This window comes from Ostrea edulis, chromosome 1 (assembly GCF_947568905.1).
Source record: "Ostrea edulis chromosome 1, xbOstEdul1.1, whole genome shotgun sequence".
Taxonomy (NCBI): Eukaryota; Metazoa; Mollusca; class Bivalvia; order Ostreida; family Ostreidae; genus Ostrea; species Ostrea edulis.
In genome coordinates this window covers 12,857,906-12,882,377 of record NC_079164.1, presented here as the reverse complement: position 1 = coordinate 12,882,377, position 24,472 = coordinate 12,857,906, and the positions used below count along the sequence as shown (strand labels likewise).

The following is a 24,472-nucleotide window of genomic DNA, read 5'->3' as shown; positions in this document are numbered from 1 at the left end:
GTTGTTTTATATGGTACTTCGTATCCTGAGTTATAGTAAACAAAATGTGCACTAAATGTTTGTCTTACAAAGTCCATGAACGTATGAATGAAGTTATGAAACGTGTTTATATAGCGTGTACCAGCAAACAAGATAGGATAAGCTATCATAAAACATGACCTATTTTTACAAACATCTGGATGAAAGTTAAACTTGAATTTAGTGTATCATGTGGGAGAGAGCAAAACATAAGGCCAATATTTCCCGGGTCCTGTCTCCCTCCGCTCCTATTTTCATCCCTCCTTCTCTATTCCTTATTTTCGTCCCTCCATCTTCCCGCCTTTCTTATTTCCTTCCTCGCTCCATTACCGGTCTGGTGGCGCGTTCAGAGGGGTCCCCCCCCCCCCCCCGTCAGTTCGACCCATGCTTTGTCTTATCTGCACTTTTGTACACAATGTTTAACAGGGAGTTGAATAAATATCATCTCTAGTGTGTTTTAAACTATCTCATGATACATAACGACATGACTAGCATAATTTCACTCATTGAATTGCTCTCTGCAGGAGACGCTAGACCAGACGATGGAACAACAAAACAAGAGGCAGCCCTACCCTAATGTTTTAAAGATCAATTTAAAGCTTTATTCTATTGCTGAAGGACATTAGCCCAGTTGAATATCGGTACAGGCATCTAATCAAACAGTTTAGTTGGAGTGAAATGCTGCCAAAGCTAGAGGATTTCTTTTCTTCTTTCTTTCTCTTTAAAGGGGCATAATTTTGTTTTGGCGATCCGCATTGTAGTATGATTTTGGACAACAGAAAGTGTTAGTATGCCAAGTTCCATGGAAATCAATGAAGGTATGTAAAATCATTAGGTCACACGTCACTAATTTGACCTCTATTCATTGACCCATTAAACACAACATTAAAATAAATTTTGCTGCGTAGTGGGCTTCCTGAATTACCCTAGTCCGACCTTTTGGAGGGTTTGTTAAAAATCCTACACTCTACCAGATAATCACATAGCGTGCTTAAAAGGTAAATACATTCCTTTGAATTCAATTAAAGTAAAAGAAATCGAACTCATGATAACACATTTACATTCAATGTATATGAATTTCAGAAATTTTGTTATGCATTAACTGCGTGTAGTGGTGTCACCAGCAGATGTTATTAAAGATAACCAAATTGTGGGTTGTTTAATTTGTGTATATTTAAGAAATAACTTTTATTCGTGAAAAGACATAAAAGTATCAATTGCGACGCATCACGCAAAAAAATACATTTCACTCACTAATATCAAACATCTGATATTCTAATGTACAAGCGACAAAACAAACTGAAAATGGGTTTTTAAAAACTTGCACTGAAATAGATATTCTAAGATAATAATATTACGAAGGAAACAAAGTCACAAAGGGACCGTTATTATGTACTCAATTTTTGTCATCACAAGCACACATAATATTAACAGTATATGAAACACAGAATGCATTTATGAAGTCAGTAGGCTTATGAAGAGTCTCTGCAGAGTGTCCCAATTTCGCTGATCTCAGTACACAGTTGTTTATAAAGAATATAATTTTGCTCCTGAGAATAAAACCACTTTCTCTTGGCCATCCACGTATTCGCTGCATAGTTGAGAACCTGACTCATGGTCTTCTTTCAGGCATATTTTAAAACTAGTTTCGGAGCATTGGAACAGCCAATGATTCCCCAGCAATTAGTGCACTTCGGCTCTCGTTTGTTTGAGGTCTGTCCTCTGTGGTGTATCTGGCATCTAATACCTGCACACATGTTTTATCTAGGAAGGTATGCGCCGTCTGTGAAAGGTTTTGCATATACAAATCTGTTACCGTTAATAATCAGATGGAGTCGGCGCCAGAGGAGAAAGGATTGGTGTCATAGACATTAACACAAAGACTTCAAAACCCTCAGACAAAAGCTTGTTTCTACTGACTTGAGTGTTGATGTAAATTCCCCAAAGTCCTGTCCTTTTGTAAACATTTTCATTCGTCAGTACACCGAATATATATAATATATGTAAAGAGTATATGAGGTTATATTTTAGAAATGTGATTTCTTCGACATTGTCATATAATAAAGATATTCACCAAGGTTACAACATCGATTAGAATTTCATGTTAATATCCTTAGCTTTCTGTGAATCCCACACTTCACAACGATAACATAAAATAAGTTTTACTTAGGCTTGAAACAAAATCATTGCTTCCCTTTTTCAAATACAAGTTTTGTGCTCTAGAAAGCAGGGCATACAGACACTTTTGTCCCTGTTCTGAAATACCCCCCCCCCCCCTCAAAGAAAAGGGGCATATTGCTTTACACCTGTCGGTCGGTCGGAAGACCATACGTTGTCCGTTCAATACCTTGAGAACCATTCACTTGATCGTGGTGATTTTTCATTTGTGGGTTGTTTATAAATAGAAGAAGTCCCCTATCTATTTTCAGGTCAAAAGGTCAAAGGTCAATCTACTCTGGACATAAGAAGACACTGTCCGCTCGATATCTTGAGAACCCTTTGCTTGACAGACATCAAACTTGGTACACTGATACGTCCTAAGGAGGAGATGACCCTTAGTGATTTGGAGGTCACATGGTCAAAGGTCAAACGCCAAACTGAACTTAGGAATATACTCTCTGCTCAATATCGTTAGGACCTTTTGCTCGACAGACATCAAACTTGGTACACTGGGTACAGCTACAGCTCCAGGAGAAGATGACCCCTATTAATTTTTAGGTCACATGGTCAAAAGTCAAGGGTCAAACTGGACATAAGAATATACAGTCTTCTCAACATCTTGAGAACCCTTTGTTTGACAGACATCTAACTTAGTACACTGGTACATCGTAAGGAGTAGATGACCTCTATTTGATTTTGAGGTCAAGGGTTAAACTAGACATAGGAAGATACTGTCTTCTCAGTATCTTGAGAACATCATAAGGAGTAGATAACCCGTATTAATTTTGGGTTCACATGGTCAAAGGTGAAGGGTCAAACTGGACATAGTAATATGTTATCTCCTATATTTTAAGAATCATTTGCTTGATCGACACAAAACCTAGTACATTGGTACAGAATAAGGAGTAGACGATCTCTATTGATTTTTAGGTCACTTGGTCAATCCACTCTGGACATAAGAAGATATTGTCTGCTCAATATCTTGAATTGGTTTGGCACTACTATCAATTAAATGATGCTTGTGTATAACCTTTTTTAATTTTGCACCATGGGGGCATAAATGTTTAACAAACATTTATTGTTTCTTCTGTTTCTTACAGTTACTCTTGAATAAGTAAAATGATCAACAAATTCTAATAACTGTCCATCAAATGACCCTTTTTCATTCACATGCAGTTTACCACAGTTTCTAAAAATAAGATTTGCTTTTGACAAATTTACAACAACATATCATTCAATAGTGGCTGATTGATTGTATATTGTTTAACGTCCCTCTCGAGAATGTTTTACTCATTTGCAAAACTTAGGCCTATGCTCTGAGCAGGGGGATCTTTATCGTGCCACACCTACTGTGACACGGGGACTCGGTTTTTGCGGTCCCATTCGATGGATCGCCCCATTTAGTCGCCTCTTAGGACAGGCAAGGGGTACTGAGGACCTTTTCTGATCTGAATCCCCATGGATACCATTTGATAGTATATTCATGTAAATTATTTAATACTTTTTGTACATCATCAATTCATTCTGAAGATATATTTAATTTATTAGCTCATAAAATGCAAGCAAGTTCTGAATTTCATTTGAGACAGCATCACTACCGGTACACAAAAATTTATTTTCAACGTCATTAATATATAGAAAACAAAATGGGTGAGAGAACTTCACCTTGCATCATACCTATATTCTTTCAAAAAATATTGTGATGAAACCAAAACTATAACTGGTGCTTTCATATTAGAATACAAAGAATTCATAAGTGACAGTAAATTACCATGGGTTCCAGCTTTTGGGAATTTGTATCATAACTAAAATTACAATATTTAATATTATATTTACAGTTAAACCGTTTTCCCTTTGATTAACATTCTTACGAACTGAAGCTGAAGGATGATATTTAATGTACATTCAACCTTTCAGATAGGCTAATCACTGCGTAAAGGGACATTCACAAGATTGGACCTGGATAACCATTAACATTGTCTAATGTAGTCTTTGTTAATAAAGATAAAGCCCAAAATAAAACTACGATGACCATTGTGTCAAACACACGAAGGATTCCTAACAGGAACAAGTGGAGTGATCCGTATACCATACAGATCAAACCATCAACGACAGGAGCTATTTCACTACTGCCTTAAAAGTCAGAGTGATCCATATACCATACAGATCAAACCATCAACGACAGGAGCTACTCCACTACTGCCTTACAAGTCAGAGTGATCCGTATACCATACAGATCAAACCATCAACGACAGGAGCTACTCCACTACTGCCTTAAAAGTCAGAGTGATCCATATACCATACAGATCAAACCATCAACGACAGGAGCTACTCCACTACTGCCTTACAAGTCAGAGTGATCCGTATACCATACAGATCAAACCATCAACGACAGGAGCTAATCCACTACTGCTTTACAAGTCATAGTGATCCGTATACCATACAGATCAAACCATCAACGACAGGAGCTACTCCACTACTGCCTTACAAGTCAGAGTGATCCGTATACCATACAGATCAAACCATCAACCACAGGAGGTACTCCACTACTGCCTTACAAGTCAGAGTGATCCATATACCATATAGATCAAACCATCAACCACAGGAGGTACTCTACTACTGCCTTACAAGTCAGAGTGATCCGTATACCATACAGATCAAACCATCAACCACAGGAGGTACTCCACTACTGCCTTACAAGTCAGAGTGATCCGTATACCATACAGATCAAACCATCAACGACAGGAGCTACTCCACTACTGCCTTACAAGTCAGAGTGATCCGTATACCATACAGATCAAACTATCAACCACAGGAGGTACTCCACTACTGCCTTACAAGTCAGAGTGATCCGTATACCATACAGATCAAACCATCAACGACAGGAGCTACTCCACTACTGCCTTACAAGTCAGAGTGATCCGTATACCATACAGATCAAACCATCAACCACAGGAGGTACTCAGCTACTGCCTTACAAATCAGAAGTGTAACGGATAGCTAGTTGTGATATAATTATACATGAACATATGATATATTTCTGCTTATATGCGTTTCCCCTGTCCAATATACATACAGTTTATCTTTGAAATGATGTTAGATATCTACTTATCATATCTGAAGATAAAAACTTGGAGAATAAGGTACTCTGCGTATATTAGACATATTATGTCAAAAACGTTAATTTAAAAAATCAACATGAAATTCCCATTCGTCCAGCATTCATGTATCCGTTCAATTGAGCCCTTGCTCTAGATTCGGTTCAAGTGGAGATCTCTTTAGAGATTTTCTAACACAATTTTTATCAAATTAAACAAAATCATACTTTTGGAAAACCAAACAGCTATCGTTATGTGGTATTCTTGGAAAACCATACCCCCAGACCCTGGGTAGTGATTCAATAAGTATATGATATTCAATATAATTTATGAATATAAAGTATGCTATTTCAAAAATCTTTATTGCAAGAAACACAAGGACATAATTGGTTTAACAGAGACATAAACGTCTCGTCAAGAAGTGCAGCTTCGATTTTCTGTTTATTCCATGTATACTGTTTAAATTACCTTGTGTATGAGTGATTTCATTCACATTCTGGTATGATATACAAAACCTACTTTCACTTTACCTATATGTATCATGAACCACTGTTCAAATATTGGATTGAACAGGTTTTACATTATATCAAAATATTTCAAAAATCATTCGGTAATGTACTGTATTGGCTGTCGGTGTGCATTTAGTTTTTCAGATATTCATATAGTAATATAGGTAGCAATCTTCGAAGTATTAATGTTTTGATATTTTCAGATAAATTCCAATTATATTGATTCAGCATATTATAACAATAAATGGATTACATTTTACATACAGTTGAACATTATGTCTTTGAAGATTAGAACTTAAGTAATAAGATTAATCCAGATAAAGTATACGTAATGGAATTACAACACTGTCTAGAGGTGAAATGAGATGATCAGAACAATCATGGGAAAACTGTGGACGAAATGAGCATTACTTCTTGAAGTACATGGCTTTTCACTTTCATTGACCACAGCAAACACTCTCGCTGGACCGCCACTTCCGTCTGTGAGTTTCAGAACGGCGACAAAAACAGTGCTTCCACTCACGGGTATCCTATCCAAGAAACCGACATTCTCCACCCCAATTATGTTATTTTTACCAAGCATCACGTGAGTGGGGAAAGTTTTTGATTGGCCATAATCCACCGAGGGCGTGTCCACACCTATGACGTGTACTTTTCTATTTTTAGTAAGCCATGTTACAGTATCCTCGTGCCAACCAGGAAAATGAAAGGTACTGGGGTCATCAGGAGTGGTGGTATTGAACACGTCGTTTTTATCCGGGTACTTGTCACTCCATCCGGAGTTCATCAGAACCACCGCTCCGTCAGGGATACGTCCATAGCTGTTTTCCCATTCAGTGAGGTCTCGAATAGTGACGCGATAGTCGTAGTTTGTGGACACCTTCGATTTGACGTTGACGACGACTCCTTTGCCTACCAGTCTTTCCATCGGAATTTGCTGTGTTCGCCATCCTCCCTTGTAAAAGTGAGCTGGAGAATCCACATGTGTTCCTGCGTGTTCTGCTGTGGCAAAGAAGTTACTTTCGTACCTGGCAATGCAAAGGAGCAGATGCATATAAAGGTATATACAGTGTGGATTCGTAGTTATTATAGTCCTGCCTAAAGTTTCAAATGTTTTCCCCGTTTGCTTTTCTAAGTTACATCAAACTCTTACAGATGGAAACAATACAATGAAAACTTTTATTTCATTTTAGAGGGAAAACCTAGCTACGCTTCTCCCTGGAGGAAGAGGATATAGCTCTATGCTTCCCCCTAGAGAAATAGTCTAACTACGCTTCACTGATACATGTATAAACCTTTGGAACTTAATACATGAACTATGCCGTGTTTACTTGTGGGGCTAAATTCTATCTCCAAGGGCGTATTTTTCACTTCAGGACGTATTTTACATGCACCCCATCATCTTAATTAGAAGTACAAGTGACCATTCTATATAATAACAACTTCCAAAAACAAAACCACAAAAAAACGATGTTTTTTTTGACAAACGCAAATGTCCCTGATGGTGACCATTTGTAATGATGAAAAAGTGAAGACAACGAACAATGATCAATCTCTTAATTTCTATGATAAAGAAATACACGGTAAACCACGGACACCTGTACACATCAGAGGTGGGATCAGGTGCTTAGGAGGCGAGAGCATTCCTTTTTTACTGTGAGTCCTATGTCTTGATCAGGTATACAGTTTAAGCATTTCTTGTTGGCCGATCTCACCTAACGTGAGCCCTGTGTCTTGATCAGGTATACAGTTTAGAAGACATTGAATTGAGGAGGTTTTAGTGCCGGTAAACGACAAAAATGGAGGTTAATACCTGTCCAGATTTATCTGAATTAAGTAACTTTAAGGTCGCTCATTACACCAAAATTTTGTTTAATGGCTCTATAAATCATCTCATATGAAGTATGATTCACCATCGAAAGAGTGGTATATACTCTCAAATATTTTATATGATTGTGTGTGGGGAGAGGGTGTTCCAGAACGATAAAGAGGTAAGTTTTTTGCAAATAAGAGAGAAAGTTTTATGAACAAACTTCGCCTTTCATTTGATGCATGATATGAATGATATCTGATAAAACATATCTAAAAAAAAAACCTCAGATAGATGACAATAAAACGTCAAGCTAAGCTTCCGTCTAACCACACATACACCCCACCAGAGGAAGAGTTTAACAATTTCTATAAAGGCAAAGTCTAAGTTTGTTTTCCTCTACAGGAAGCGTCTAACTACGTTGGTCTATGGAGGATGAGTCTAGTTATTCTTCCGTCTGGAAGAAGAATCTAGCGATGCTTCCACTGAAGGTAAATTCTTGGTACTTTTTCCCTGGAGTAAAGGTCTAACCACACTTGGGTGGAAGAAGAATCTAGCCACTGATCCCCCTGAAGGAAGAGTCTGGCTAGGCTTTCCCTCTGCGGACGAATCTAGTCATGCAAGGTGAAGATAACGAACAGTGATCAATTTCATAACTCCTACAAGCAATACAAAACAGATAGTTGGGCAAACATGGACCCCTGGACACACCAGAGGTGGGATCAGGTGCCTAGGAGGAGTAAGCATCCCCTGTTGACCGGTCACACCCGCCGTGATCCCCATATCCTGATCAGGTAAACGGAGTTATCCGCAGTCAGAATCAGTGTGCCAAGATCGGCTTAACAATCGGTATGAAACACGTCAGACAGCATTTGACCCAATGCGAGGTTGTATTGACGAACTAGATCGTTATAACGACCATAGAATTTGCGAAATGCTGACTTCAATCGAGACTGTTGAAATCCCTGTACCATCAACTTGTTTGTTAGTAGCTTACCTCGATTTAAAAACTGACTATACCCAGAACAAGCTCTTGCATATCGAATCAGTTGAGATATATAAACACCATATGCACGTGATAATGGAATATTGCTACATAAATGTGGGAAGTTGACGATGGAGAAGCTGAAATCATCCCGTTTGTCATGCAGTTGAGTTGTTAGTTTGCCGTTAATGTCCACTTTCAATAAAATATCTAAGTATGAAGCAGAAGTGGACGACTATGTGGTGTCCTTTATTTCCAGCTCACAGGGATATATCAAATCGACATATGAATGAAAGCTATCATTGTTAATAGACAAAACGTCATCGATATATCTAAAAGTCGAATTGAAGGTCACAGCGAGAGATTTTTTTCTTCTCACGTAGAAGTTTTTGAATAAATTCTGCTTCATATGAATATAAAAACAGGCCAGCTAACAAAGGAGCACAATTCGTGCCCATGGATACTCCAACAGACTGTTGGAAGACCTGATCACCAAAGACCACGAAGATATTGTCAATGAGGAACTCTAGCATATTTTTTATTTCAACTTCAGAGTACTTGTGCGTGGAATCAGAGTGGTGTTTAACAAAGTAAGTTTTTGAATGACTGATCACTAGATATGAATATTTCCGTTTTCCGTTTTTGTTGAAGAAGCAACTGTCTATGATGTCAAAAAGTCTAGTTTTTAATTTATCGTGAGGAATGGTCGTGTATAGTGTTGAAAAGTCATAGGTTTTAATGCTATTGATTTGGGAAAAATTCTGTGATTTCAAGTTTACTAAAAGTTCTTTAGAATTTTTTAGAATCCACATTTGATTAACACCACTTCTGGCATATGTAGTCGCACAGTAAGTTTGAAGTTTCTCCTTCACAGCTGTTAACATTTTCGTGAGGAGTAAAGATAGGGGCTTGGTAGAGCACTTACTGGATCCAGCAATGTATCTTTGTTTGTAAGGGATTTTATGTAGTTTAGGAATCCAGTATAGGTACGGTAACTCATATTCATTCGATCCATTGACTGGAATATTAAATGTGTCTAAAACTGAAGCATGGTTTTGAAGAATTTCGTCTTTTGAAAGGGCAGTTGGAGTATAAGTATGATTACCAAAAGTGGAATTTATGCCAAGTTCGTTTAAAATACAGTTGTAACAAGAGGTATTGTGAGCAATGCTCACTAAGAATACCCCCCGCTTACCCCAATCTCCCAAAGGGTGTTGGTAATAGGTATAAACTACCTCTTTTCTGAGTGTAAAAAACAAATGGCATGACAAACCGAACCATATTGCTACTTCGATGTCCAGTGCGCGTGACCTTTGACCTTTTGACCCCAAAATCGATAGGTAACATCTGCATCCCATGGGTAGTCCATATGTAAGATATGGTGACTGTAGGTGGCAAGGATAGCACTTTAGAGCCCGGAAACCATATTGCTACTTCGATGTCCAGTGCGCTTGACCTTTGACCTTTTGACCCCAAAATCGATAGGGAACATCTTCATCCCATGGGTAGTCCATATGTAAGATATGGTGACTGTAGGTGGCAAGGATAGCACTTTAGAGCCCGGAAACCAAATTGCTACTTCGATGTCCAGTGCGCTTGACCTTTGAACTTTTGACCCCAAATCGATAGGGAACACATTCATCCCATGGGTAGTCCATATGTATGATATGGTGACGGTAGGTGGTAAGGATAACGCTTTAGAGCCCGGAAACCTTATTGCTACTTCGATGTCCAGTGCGCTTGACCTTTGACCTTTTGACCCCAAAATCGATAGGGAACATCTTCATTCCATGGGTAGTCCATATGTATGATATGGTGACGGTAGGTGGTAAGGATAACACTTTAGAGCCCGGAAACCATATTGCTACTTCGATGTCCAGTGCGCTTGACCTTTGACCTTTTGACCCCAAAATCGATAGGGAACATCTTCATCCCATGGGTAGTCCATATATATGATATGGTGACGGTAGGTGGAAAGGATAATGCTTTAGAGTCCGGAAACCATTGCGTCTACAGACGGACGGACGGACGGACGGACAGACAGAAGGACAACCCGATTCCAGTATACCCCCCCCCCCACACACACACACACACAACTTGTTGCGGGGGGTATAATAATGAGACTTACAAACAAAGACAATGTTGTTACTAGCTTTGTCAGCTGGAACCAAAACATATTCCTCATGTAACCTATTTAATTCTTTTATCACTTCTGGTTTACTAAACACAGAAGGATAGATGGTACGTACTTTTGTTTTCATGTGTCTAATGCGGGATTTTGATATCCCTCTTATGCTTTTAACCCATTCTGACAATGTATCAAGTTCTTCTTTTTCATATTTAGCCCATCGTCTGGCATAATCTTCGACAGAACTCATAATAGAGATGAAGTTCTGTCGCCAATTAAAAGACCGAGGTTCTCTGTAATTAGGACCTTTAAGAATAAGTGATTTGAGGTCCTCATTTTCAACTATATCAACATCACCAGTAATGACATGTCCAGCTGGACTGTAGTTGAAAGAAGATGAAGAACAAGAACATGTTGGTGCTTCTCATGCTTGGTGCTTCTCATGCTTCTCATTGGAGGAATATTTTAGCTATATATTTCCCATGTAGGAAGAGCCTTTCTAAGCTTCCCCTAGAGGAGGAGTTAAACTACGTTTTTCCCTATACGTAGAGACTAAGCAGGACTCGAGGTAATCGATGGTATGATGCTCTGGTGCCGGTAAATTATGGATTTGGGTCAGTGATTTGTAAAGAACATGTGCCCATAGGGCAATTTAATTTTAATACTTATAAAAAATTCTCATCAATCGGGCTAGTAAATATTAGATGTATGTACGTCCAGGTAGCAGGGGACAGTTTCGAACTATAGGCCCGGTCAATTTTTTTAAAAATGGAAATACCCCATATTTGAAGTGATATTACATGTGTAAAAATGTATAGAATAAGTTTAGGATACATTTCAAATGTAGCTGAGTGCTTCATAAAAATGTTGATATAAAACATGTTGGTGTCACCATGATTCCTAGCATATAGATGGGTGCAAATACGACACTAAGACACGTGGTCAGTTGCTGAAGAAATTCCCGTGAAAGCATGCATGGTCCAGCTGAGAGGGAAGGTGGATGCCCCCACTTGAAAGGTATATTTTAAGAAGGGCAGACAGGGTTCTTGATTGTGCACAATGTATATTGGTACTGTGAGGATGTGGGGATGGTGCGGATTAGCCAAAATGAGAGAAAACCAAAGCAAAAAAAGGGACACCTGCTCAGAGCATGTTTTGTGCACCAGCACCAGTATGTATAGATTACATGTAATTTATGGTCATAATTTACTAACTACACCAATGTGAAATAAAAGTATTGACATAAAGGGGAAATATGATTTTTCATTAGTCTGTCATAATCTGACTTTGATGTATACCCCCTACCCATATAATTCAGAACCAAAAGAATTGTCCCCTGCCACCCCAGGTAATTAACTTTTTGTTAAGTTGTACTATGAAATATCACAATGTTGATAAATTCACGAATGTTCCTAAGAACGAATTGTCTTAATATAAGCGGATTATACAATCGGCATTCCTCGGATGATTCATTTACATTTTACACAGAGGTACGAACCACAGGAGGTGTTCCGAGTTACAAATGTAGTATATCTAAGAGCGTGTGTTATCAGCTGCGAGTGCCTTAGAATGAGCTGTCTACTTTTGCGATGATTTCGTAATTCGTTGACATTACACTTTCATTGCATTTTCACAAATGACAAGAAAGGTGAAGATGACGCCGACTATATTCTAAGTTTTTAAGAATAGTAAGATTACAACGATTTTCAAACCCGCTGTTCATGCTAATTTGAATAAATAAGATGCTAGACGTAATCATGAAAATTTGGCCATTCGTTTTCCTATACACTGGTCCGACGTGACAGTAAAAGTTAGCAATTGACCAGTAAAGTTGATAGCCCAAATGACAAGTGAATACAAATAATTATTTCTAGCCCTGTCTAAGTACTTTAGATTCTTTATTTTACGCGAGTACATAATATCACGAAATGATTCAAAGGGGTCAAATCGCGAGAACATGAATTTGAGAATGAACTGGTGATCAAGAATTCTTTTTAATGTGTTTTAATTTATACGAAAATAAAACCAATTGATTTTATTTCGCGACCCAAGCTTCAAACGAAATTAGGCGTCAATAATTTCCTCCAGTATACATGTATCTACAGAACGCTTTTCTATGGAAGTGGAGTCTAGCTATGCTTCTCACTGGAGGTAGAGTCTTAAGTACAGAGTCTCATTAGGTTTCTTATTGCAGGTAGAATCTAGCTATGCTTCCCCTGGAGAAGGGTTCTAACTAAACTTCCCCCAAGGCCTAAAGTAGAGTCTAGCTATGCTTACCCTGAAGTAGAGTCTAGCTATGCTTACCCTGAAGTAGAGTCTAGCTATGCTTACCCTGGAGGAGTTTAACTACATTCCCCCTGGAGTTAGAATCTAACCACGTCCCCCCTGGTGGCAGAGTTTAGTTACTTCTCCCTGGATGTAGAATCTAGCTACGCTTCCCCATAATGGAAGAGTCAATACACGGCCATTCGTCGAAGAGAAGCTTTGGTAAAATGAAGTTTTATCGTATTTTACCAGTATTGAAGGAATTTAAATCGCGAATCAAAAACAGACAACTACAATGTATACAATGTAGCTAACTACGAGTACTATAATAATATGAATGTCAGTACCACATTCCATTGGCTGTATAATTTCGGTATAATACAGTGAAATTGTATGCGGGGTCCCCGGGCCAGTAGATGGTGGTGTAGCTCTGCTCGTGGGTGAGGTCCACGACCTGCATACCGATACAGAGAGTCAGAGATAGTAAAGGCACGAAGCACCGAAAAAACATCTTCACCAATCTGGAAAAAAGGGATAGCCATAAACATCAAAATGAATAGCTGTGTGAATCCAATGCATTGATTTAACCGGTAATCCATCAACCTCCCATAAACCACAAGTCCAACAATTTTCAATTGACGAAAACTACATATATCTGTCATTACCCCTTATAAGTTTGTTAGGTGTTTTCACATCCCTGGGAGAATCATTTACTCTTAAAAAGATGCCATCAGTTGTAGACGAAGTTCCACAACCTTTGACTTACATATGTATGTATGGCGCTCAGTGCCGTAACGGTGAAGATTATTGTGCAAACGTATGTACACCGTGAGATTTCTACATCTACATGTATTGTGACAACTTAAATGAAAAATTTAGATGTCTGAAATACATCTTTGCATCGGTTTTTAAAAGGGGCATGGACACGATTTGATCTGAAAATTTTCAATTTTTTTTCTTTCGATTTTGAATGTTTAGAATGCCTAACTAAGGTATTTCTAATGGTCAGCAAAAATTTGAATGTTAGTTATCAAAGTACATGGGATATACAGAGCTCACAATTCTTTGTCATGTAAAGAAGGTTCGTGCCATGTTTTTGTTTATTTGACACACCTCATTTTGTTTTAAACATGCTATTTTGTATTTAGCAATCTATATGTAAACAAAAGCATGACATGAGCCTCGTTTACATAGCAAAACAGACTCAGTATCAGTGGTAGAGCGTTCCCTTCCGGGGGTCGTGAGTTCGAGCCCGATTCGTGTCATAGCCGCGTCAAAACTAAGAAGTAAACATAGTTAGTGATTGCACTTTCGCCAAACGTTCCGCATTTAGAGGCGAGAATCACGGGTCTTTCGGATATGACCTTTTCAAACCATCAAAAGGAGACAGGCGTTGGCATGTTAAAGAAAACTCACTGCTACGGCCCTGAACGATGTAAGCATAGGTTTGAATATGTTGTACTTCACCTAAAGCTGGTGAAAGTGAAAAAATTGCGAAGGGTCGTAAAACAAAAGAAACAAATATAAACATATAGAAATATAAACGAACGATAAAAAGCAAACATAAATATATCAACGTACATCTATATCAAAATATAAATATATCAACGTACATTTATATCAAAATATATCAACGTACATCTATATCAAAATATAAATATATCAACGTACATCTGTATCAAAATATAAATATATCAACGTACATCTATATCAAAATATAAATGTATCAGCGTATATCTACATCAAAATATAAATATATCAACGTACATCTATATGAAAATTTAAATATACCAACGTACATATATATCAAAATATAAATATATCAACGTACATCTATATCAAGATATAAATGTATCAAAACAAAAACGTGCAACAATGGATATGGATAGATAAAGAAAGTATATATATATATATATATATATATATATATATATATATATATATATATATGTATGTATATATATATATATATATATATATATATATCATTGGGAGTATCATTGGGACTCAGGGGCCACGGAATCTATAATGATTTTTCTGTCCTTCATATCTAAGCTAAATTCTAATATTCAGTAGTAATATAAAACAAGATGTGATCTTAAAACATAAACGCCCCAAAAGTCGCCATACTCGTGATGAAAAACTTTAATAGCATATGTTATACTAACACTATATGATTGTTTCGGACCCGCCGTAGAATCTGAATTCACAATATTGGAACGTTTCTATCTGCTTTTCTGAAATATGCATTTAGTTTTTATACAGTATCAGCAAAATTAGAAAAAAAAAGTCTTTCAAATGATAAACACAAAATTCACATTTATAATTTGGCCCCACACTGGAACCAAATCCCCTACCCTAGGGATGATGAAACATAAATTTGGTAATGGACTACCTGCTCCTTCTAAATATACATTTAGCTTCAATTAAGTATCAATAGAATTAAAGAAGACATTATCTAAATGTTTCACACATATACACAACATATAACAAGTTTGGACTCACCCTGGAGTCAGAACCTCTACCCCGGTGATCATGAAATTTACAACTTCGGGAGAGGCATTCCTACTTTTTGACTATTATTTACTTTTTTCTTAAAGATTTGATAAGCGGTTGTAGAGAGGAATTTTGAAAAATTATCAAATTTTGGTAGTTTTTGTCCCGATCCTACCGCCCTGGAGTACTGGAGTTCTGTGTAATTGGTGTTCTCCTTGTCTCTAAGATACTTCATACGAAATTTGAAAAAAAATCAATATATGCACCCAGGGGTGCATAAGCCGAGTTGCATGGGATACATTGTAAAGTCAGGAATGATGTGGCATATTTATAATTGTGAAGAACTAATTTCAGTTTTAAACTTTTCAAGTTACTGTCCAGAAACCATATTTGTCTGAAGTTTTCAATCTATTTTTGGTCACTGTGACCTTGACCTTTGACCTTTTTTCTCCAAAATCAATAGGGGCCTTGCTTTGCTAGTATCCAACAATATAACCAAGTTTCATTTGATTGAAATTAAAAAAAATTCAAGTTATTCTCCGGAAACTAATTTTTTTTTGGAATTTTAAATCTATTTTCGGTCACTGTGACCTTGACCTTTGACCCATTTTCTCCAAAATCAATAGGGGTATTTCTTACCTGGTACATAACAATATCTTTAAGTATCATTTGATTCGGATTTACACTTTCTGAGTTATCATCCGGAAACCAAATATTTCTGAAATTTTATTCTGTATTCGGTCACTGTGACCTTGACCTTTGACAATTTTTCTCCAAAATCAATAGGGGTCTTCCTTACCTGGTACCCAACAATATATCAAAGTTTCATTTGATTAGATTGTAAACTTTTCGAGTTATCATCCGGAAACCAATTGTTGACGCCCAACCGCCCGCCAACCCACCCACCGGCCCGCCCGCATCACCAAACCAATAGCCGAGTTCAACTTCGTTGCAACTCGGCTAATAATTGGAATGGTAGTTATCACGAAGTTAAAAATGTTCAGTTGTTCACGCAAGATGACACACCCTGACCAATTCAAATAGGTCACCTGTGTAACTAGGGTGACCTAAACTAATATTGTGAAAAAACAAACAAATCGATTGAAGTTATGAGTTTTGGGTTCACATGAGGCTTTAATGAATATCTGAAGGTATGTTCGGACACAAGTATAGTGGGAGGGTATATATGTCAGGCGCGTAGCTGCCTATACGCCTATACGCAAGTACGCAACTGCGTACACATCATTTGAGAGAGAGAGAGAGAGAGAGAGAGAGAGAGAGAGAGAGAGAGAGAGAGAGAGAGAGGAGATATTTGCTGTTCAAATATTTGTGCTTCAAAAATAAATATCCCCGGTTTTTAATTCAATCAGCATGATAATGTCCATTCAATCAAATCTTTAAAAAAAATTTGAATTTCAAATCATCAACATCATATCGAATATCACTTAAATGTACATTATATACACATGCACGCGTAGTAGACGAATGACGATATATTTTGTTATCCGTAAAATTTACATTATTCACCGTCGAAAACAACGGAAGAAAATCGTAAAACGAATGTAAATCAGTCCAAGTATACACAGTGAATTGGCATCATAAAACACTTAGAAAATGATTTTGTGAATTCTTTTGGGTTTGGAAATTGACAAGAAACACTATGCACAAAAAATAAGTGATTTCATTGGTAAAACCCAGATGCTTTAGAGAGCTTCACCCCCAATAGGATTTTGTCCTGGACCCACTGGGGCCTCAAGGTGGTCCCGGACCCCTTCCATACTTTGTGTACACTTCATTTTCTTTCTGGCTACGCGCCTGTATGTAAGGAATTATTTATATTAAATGTTTGCGACAGCGATGCATTTGTCTTTGACTTTATTTGTTCCTCTGTTTAGTATGAATTTTGATATTAGGTCGTTATAATAAAGGTGAAGATAACGAACAGTGACCAATCCCATACCTCTTATAAGCAATATAAAATAGAGAGTTGGGAAAACACGGGCTCCTGAATATACCAGAGGTGGGATCAGGTGTCTAGGAGGAGTAACCATTCCCTGTCGACCGATCACACCCGCCGTGAGCTTTATATCTTAATCAGGTAAACGGAATAATCCGTAACCAAAATCAGTGTGCCAAGAACGGCCTAACAATCGGTATGAAACCCGTCAGAAAGCATTTGACCCAATGATAGGTTGTATTGGCAATCTAGGTCAGTATCTAATTTGCAAACACAAGCCACCACTGGTTCAAATGCTGTCGGACGTCTTTCATGTCACTTGTTAGGCCGTTCTTTACGTACTAATACTCCGTTTACTTGATGAAGATATACATGTAGGGCTCACGGCGGGTGTGACCGGTCAACATGAACAGGGGATGCTTACTCCTCCTAGCACCCGACCCCACTTCTGGTATATCCTGGGGTCCATGTCTGCCCTTCTCTTAAATTTGAATTCATTTTTAGGATTTATGAGATTGATCACCGTTCGTTATTTTCACTTGTTCATCATGGTTGCGTAATACGTTGCAATGGATAAATGTTATTTAATAGAATTTAGATTTTATATCCTTGACATTTGTATCCCTTCCTCGGGTTGTATTAAGATCTTTGGAAGATAACTCCAATTTAATTTTACAACTTTTATTCAAGTATGTACAAGTGCAGAGTTTACCAACACCTCTCTACACAAAATACATGAGTATATACATGTATATTATTTTCCAAGGACAAACAATTCTGATTGACTCTGTCCACCTGTGACATATAGAAGTAAAAACATTGTGTTTGCATTCCAATGTCCTCGATTAAACAGACAATATGGCGCCAGGGCAATAGATCTGTCCATCCTGGTGCTAAAATTACAGGTACAGAGGTTGTAAAATAGTACCTTTGCTGACAATTTGTTAACGAAGTAATACTTTCAATCTACGGTATCACTGCACGTGAGGTTATAATTACAACAGTTGCTTACAGAGCAAGTACAAAGTAAGATTCCCAATTTTCCGCATCTCCTCACATATAGATAGAGTTGTCAAAACAACAATAAACCAAGCAAAGGTACAGTATAATGACCGATAATTGAACAAAACAAAACAAACATTCCTGTACATCGTCATCTGGTTACACAATATTCGTCTCGCTGTATGGTTTGTTTGATATCAGAGATTGCGTAATACATTTCAATGGTAAGTGGTTCTTAATAAAATGTTTCTAACAGATTTCATAACCTTGACTTTATTTGTCTGGCTATACTGTTACAGTTGCATAATTCTCTTTGTTTACCCGTATGTCGTAATTTTGAAATACGCAGTTTTCACATTTTTGACCCCTTTAGATCATAAACGTGATATATACATGTATGCAAGCTCTTCTCTCTCTCTCTCTCTCTCTCTCTCTCTCTCTCTCTCTCTCAATCAATCAATCAATCAATCAATCAACCAACAAGCATATTAACCTTGCACGAGAATTTGTATTCATAAAAGTTTTCTTTTTTATATACTTTGTTTGATATTTAACTGTTGGTTATTTAAAACTCAAATTTTCGACGCAATCCGCGTGTGTGTGTGTGTGTGTGTATGTATATATATATATATATATATGTATATATATACAGTACACGACACGAGTTTTATACACCCCACCGTGGAAAGACCACGAAGGAAAATCCACGGAGATACACCGTGTCCTCCGTGTTCCACGGTGTGTGTTATTTGCGAATACACACAGCTGCTAAGAGCTTTGTTCTGGCCACGGGCGCCTTGCGGGAGATGTGAAAATGTGCCGCAGGCCAAATAATCAAGATAAGGGTGGAATTTTAAGAAAAGAAAAAATGTCAATATTTTCCCCCCTGATACTTATATTGTTTTTTAGCATATTGAGCCGATTCCAACGATACCAAACACTATATATTATGTTTTTAAGAAAACCTGGTTTTTACTTTTTTTCTTTTAGTCTTCTTTCTTCATTAAAATATTCTTAAATTCTGTTTAAGTAATGCGTACTTGCAGGCAATTCCTGTTTTGAATGCGAATTAGTATATTCAGTAAATGAAAAACATACATGTACAACATGTGATAGGGATATTTAATAATTACCGATGTGCTCTCTCTCTCTCTCTCTGTGACAAATGCGCTGTTTAACAATATTACCTCCATCATATTGTGTTGATATGCATCTTGACAAATATAACTTTATCCAATATAGAAATTAGAGCATTGTCGATGATTAACAAATTGGAATTAATTTATTACGTAATTAATAGAAGCAAAAATACAAACCATCGAATGATTTATTTTTAAAATCCCGAGTTAATTACATTTGACCGAGACTTATGTTCGATGTACTTTGATAGAGGTTTTCATAAAAAAAAATGTTCATCGGGAGTGTCTGGATAATGCAATGATTTTTGTATAATAAGTATATACCATGCAAATTCCTAGGGTCTTTCTCATAGTATAACTAAATTACGGTTAGCTAGTTTGGGTTTTGACTTCTCATGAAAAGTGTGAAATATATTGGGTCGGCGCGATATCAGATCTAGTCTAAGATCACGGGTATCTTACGCCGACCCAATATATTTCACACTTTCCGCAAGAAGCTAAGCACTTCTGTTGATTTCAAATACACGGATTAGCCGACTCCCATTGTTCTACTGAGGCGAAAACCCCTTCGAATTTGCATGGAATGTACAAGTTATACACAGGTCATTGTTATAGTCATACATCATAGTACCGCTAACCCGACAAACATTTTTTTTTTTATTTTGAATAAGTTATTGAATGACGAAGTATGACCAAACTGCAGATTGAACTTTATAGAGCCCCGTGCTAACATTACTTATATCTTTCAATGTATCAGAAGGGGTATGTTGCCGGTTAAGTTGTGTAAATTTCTTGACAAGTAATAAAATAACAACAAAAATGGTGCTTAAATTGTCCGATTACAAAAACCTTTCAAGTTTTCAAAGTACACCCTCTCCGATTCTACGTGCTTGTAATCAATATTTAAGGATGTAAATCCTCGGTGTCAAATGCAACTAGTTCATGAAAAAAAACTAATATAAATATAAACAGAAATGACTTAACGATTATCTGCTTTTATTCATATACGCTATCGATTATTAAAATCTTTAATTTAATCTTTAGATGCATTAGATAATGAAAACAAGAGGGAGAGGAGAGAGAGAGAGAGAGCATTGGTAATCATAAAAAATAGTGTTTTTTTTTAATCTTCGTTAGCCGAGATTATTCGTGCACGAAGGCACAGTTGACTCAAAACCCATTGCTAGCGGAGATTAGATGAATTTTACCCCCGTATTATGTTATAACTGACCAAAACCTAGTACGTTTGTTTTACAACTTTCATTCAGAAGACGCGCAAGTTATTGAGTTACTGAATAAACGAGAAAACGTCTGCTTTTTTATTTCAATCGTTGTCAACTCTTTACTTTGTGATATTTCAAGACTACATGTACTCAATTCAATTTATTGGATCTCATCACCATTATGCAATGGTATATAAAAATATAAAGACAAAAAGCTGTTATATATACATTTAGTAAATAATACATGCGTGTAATAAAGTATTTATCAAGTTAGAAAAAAAACCTTTAAAAAACCGTGTTATTATTAATGTGAAGTATGGGCATTCTAATGAAATTTTCCTAATGAAAGTACGGAGTTTTCTAAAGGTTTGTTTAAAAGTAAAGATAGTTTTAATATTTATTTGTTTAAGTGATAAAAATTTGATTCTTTTCTCACATTGCTTCACAGTTGAGTACATAATGAAATTCATATCCAATGTAAACATGTACATGTATATAGCTGACCTTAATCACATATTCCTAATTACAATGAAAACCTTACGTAAAAATAAACTATTGCTTATGGTACACATTTCTTTGAACTGCTGTTTATCAAATTGAAATTACTGGCATGTGATTGTCGTTGTTCATGACCCTTCTTTTATTTGGTGAAATTGTGCTGCACGTGCCGTGAAACAATGTACCGACGAGTGGTAGGAATAACACAGGTGTTTATATACAGAATGTCGAGAATTTGGGCGTTTCATAAAAAGATGTGAACGTCTGCAGGGAAGTCTACATACGGATATGAACCGAAAACACCAACGTATCATTAAACAACAATTACAAGAATTGAATGATTTATAGCTAATTTCTAAATAAGTAATGGGGTGAGGGCATGTATGCTGGCCAAGCGAAAAGGTTTTTTGGGTGAATCATTTCGGAAATTATTTCTTTGTTTTATCACACGGAGGTACACGGTGGCATCGACGGAGGTACAGGTGACATCCACGGAGATGCGCGGTGGCATCCACGGAGATCCTCCGTGGACTTCAATGTCTAGCTCGCGCGGAAAAATAGGACTTCAAAGGTGCCGACAATTTTAAAGGTCCACCGTGTTTGGGGCAAATTTGTTCCACCGCGTTGCGTGGAACACGCATAAAACTCGTGTCGTGTACTGTATATATATATATATATATATATATATATATATATAAAGCACAGAAAATTTCACTTTATTTGGATATATGTATGTATGCTGTCATGCATAGCACGGAATTCATGATTTCATTCGTGATGCAATTCCAAAACTACCTCCTAAATGCTAAGTTTAGATAATCATCACAATTTTCGTTACTATCACAACTGTATAGTATTTATAGTATGTAGAGATAATCAAATAAAATAATCAAACAAAACCAACGAATTCATGATAGATTAATGAAAATTTGATTAGATACAGTTATCAGTAATTAAATTGAGGACAACAATTTGTATTAAAGTCTGTTTCCGGTACAAAATCAATACCATTTTCGACAGGTGTTATCGCGACGAGGACAGGTAGATTATACATGTACCGGTAGTTATCCCGCTATGAAAACGCGATTTACTCGAGATCCCTGTAAAACACCGCGTTGAATTTTTCCCGTCGTGTTAAACGCGGTAAATGATGAATCCACGGTGGCTGTACTGTAGGGACATGCATGTACATATATGAGAAATCAATTTCAATTTAGGGTGCATGCATAAAAAAAAGGAACTACAAATCAGTTTAAAGGCTTTTCTTTTTCACCGAAGCAGTCGACTGTGGCGCCATGTTGGTAGATGAACCAAGAAATACTTACACAAATGTTTTGTACATAATGATGAAAAGTTTAGATACAACGAGACCAACCATGGGCTACCAAACTATTGATATCTTACAGTGCCGCGTGTGGTGAATTTACCTCAGACATGATATCTTACAGTGTCGCGTGTGGTGAATTTACCTAAGACATTATTATTTAACTCTGAACAGTGCTTGATTTTGCTTACCTACGCTTCCAGTCTTCGTTGAAGTGAAAAAAAATCTGTTACACGAACTCTAAAATTCCGCGTAATAGAAAAGCTTCAAACGTTGTCGATGTGGATGAAGAAATATTAATTTATATATTATTTTACATGTACAATATCGACATGCTCTATCCTTTTATGCATTCGAGACAAAAAGTACGAGATCAAATATCAAAATATTACTTGGTAGAGTCTGTAAGTCTCATCACGTGACAGACGAGATTTCGCGTGAAAGTTAACTTCTGGGTACATTGCATAAATTATCATTTTATACTGGGCGAAATGTGTTGAGGGGCATACGAAGTTGAAGAAAAAAGGTGAGGAGGCGGTAAAGCGTGCAAGGAATTTCCGGTCTGTTTGTTAACTAATTATTTGGTTTACTTTAACGTAAGGATAACATATACGCGCTGATACAGAGGCTAAGTCGAGACTGGGCATGGGAGCTGATTCCTACAAGTGAGGGGTAGGAGTATGATTGAACCCCTGTCCCCATTACTGACTTTAGTTTTAACTTCTTCTGCTGAAATGACAGTGACAAAGAAGACAAGAATTCGCTCTACCCACCTACATGATATTTGAAGATATATGTAACTTGGTATTGCCCCCACCCGTTTAGAAATAAACGATTACGTCACTGGTGTGTATAAATAAAACTTTATTGCATGCTAACCCTTTAATATGAAATAAAGAAAATATGTCTCATTGTGAAATATGTACATTCATTGAATGTTTTCTCTTATATTTCTTTTGAAATTGACATTGCATTCATCATAGACAATGTTTACCTGTTTGTTGCAAACTAGTTCGATTCGGATTTTCGTACCACCTGTCCGTGTAATCATTACCAAATATGGAGCATTATCAAGGTCAAAGGGTGCACTAGCTGTTCCGTTTCAAGTAAGGAATGGGTCATCGATATGATATTGATGCAGATCGAGAAACGGCGTAGGGGTTTAACGCTATTCACGCAAACGCCGTATAAATAACTTCATATTGTTCGTTTACTCGTTTCATTCCTTGATTGATAGAGGAAATCCCTGGCTTTCACGACGTTTAAGTTCCTATTTAAAAAAAAATGCTGGTTGTGACAACTTGAAGACGAGTCTGATAAAAAAAATTAATTATAAAAATGACAACTTTTCTTATCTTCTCTTAAAAACCAAAAACAGAATTTTTTAATATAATTTACTATACAAATTGATTAAACTCGTTTAAGAGCATGGAACAGGGGTTTCAATGTAGTATAAAGCATTTAAACTTGTATATTGTATTGTATAATTCTTATCAATGAGAAAAATTCGACGCAAGGCATATATTAATGATGTTGTATAGCATATTAGTAAATGTAAATTTTTTAAAATTCCTATACAGGAAAACTGGTTAACATTTTTCGATTACAAATTTTATATAAAACAAAGGAAAATATTCTAATCAAATATCAAAGCCAATGGTAGACAACTCGCAGAGTCCAACTATAAACATTTTCTTAACAACAACGCTGTGGGTATATGCATATCTATATTTAGAAAAAAATATATCAAATAAATATACTTCATATCCTGAATTTTCAAACATCTGATATTTTAATGTACAAGTGACAAAACAATATGGAAAGTCGTAAAAACAAAATTTACACTGAAATAAATATTTC

General features: G+C 36.7%; 1 protein-coding gene across 2 annotated transcripts; it reads right to left on the bottom strand.

The window, feature by feature from the left end:
• Positions 1 to 5,617: 5,617 nt before the first annotated feature.
• On the bottom strand, positions 5,618 to 23,010 carry LOC125664042 (isatin hydrolase-like). Of its 2 annotated transcripts, none has more exons than XM_048896540.2 (3): positions 22,804 to 23,010; positions 13,321 to 13,494; positions 5,618 to 6,813 (listed from the first exon to the last, which is right to left on the bottom strand). In XM_048896540.2, the coding sequence occupies exons 2-3, from the start codon at positions 13,482 to 13,484 to the stop codon at positions 6,135 to 6,137; spliced, it is 843 nt and encodes a 280-aa protein (XP_048752497.2). In that variant the 5' UTR covers positions 13,485 to 13,494; positions 22,804 to 23,010; the 3' UTR covers positions 5,618 to 6,134. The 2 variants fall into 2 exon arrangements, with proteins under 2 accessions (XP_048752497.2, XP_048752498.2); XM_048896541.2 differs by lacking the exon at positions 22,804 to 23,010 and adding an exon at positions 19,469 to 19,617 and having other exon boundaries at positions 13,321 to 13,427.
• Positions 23,011 to 24,472: the final 1,462 nt, after the last annotated feature.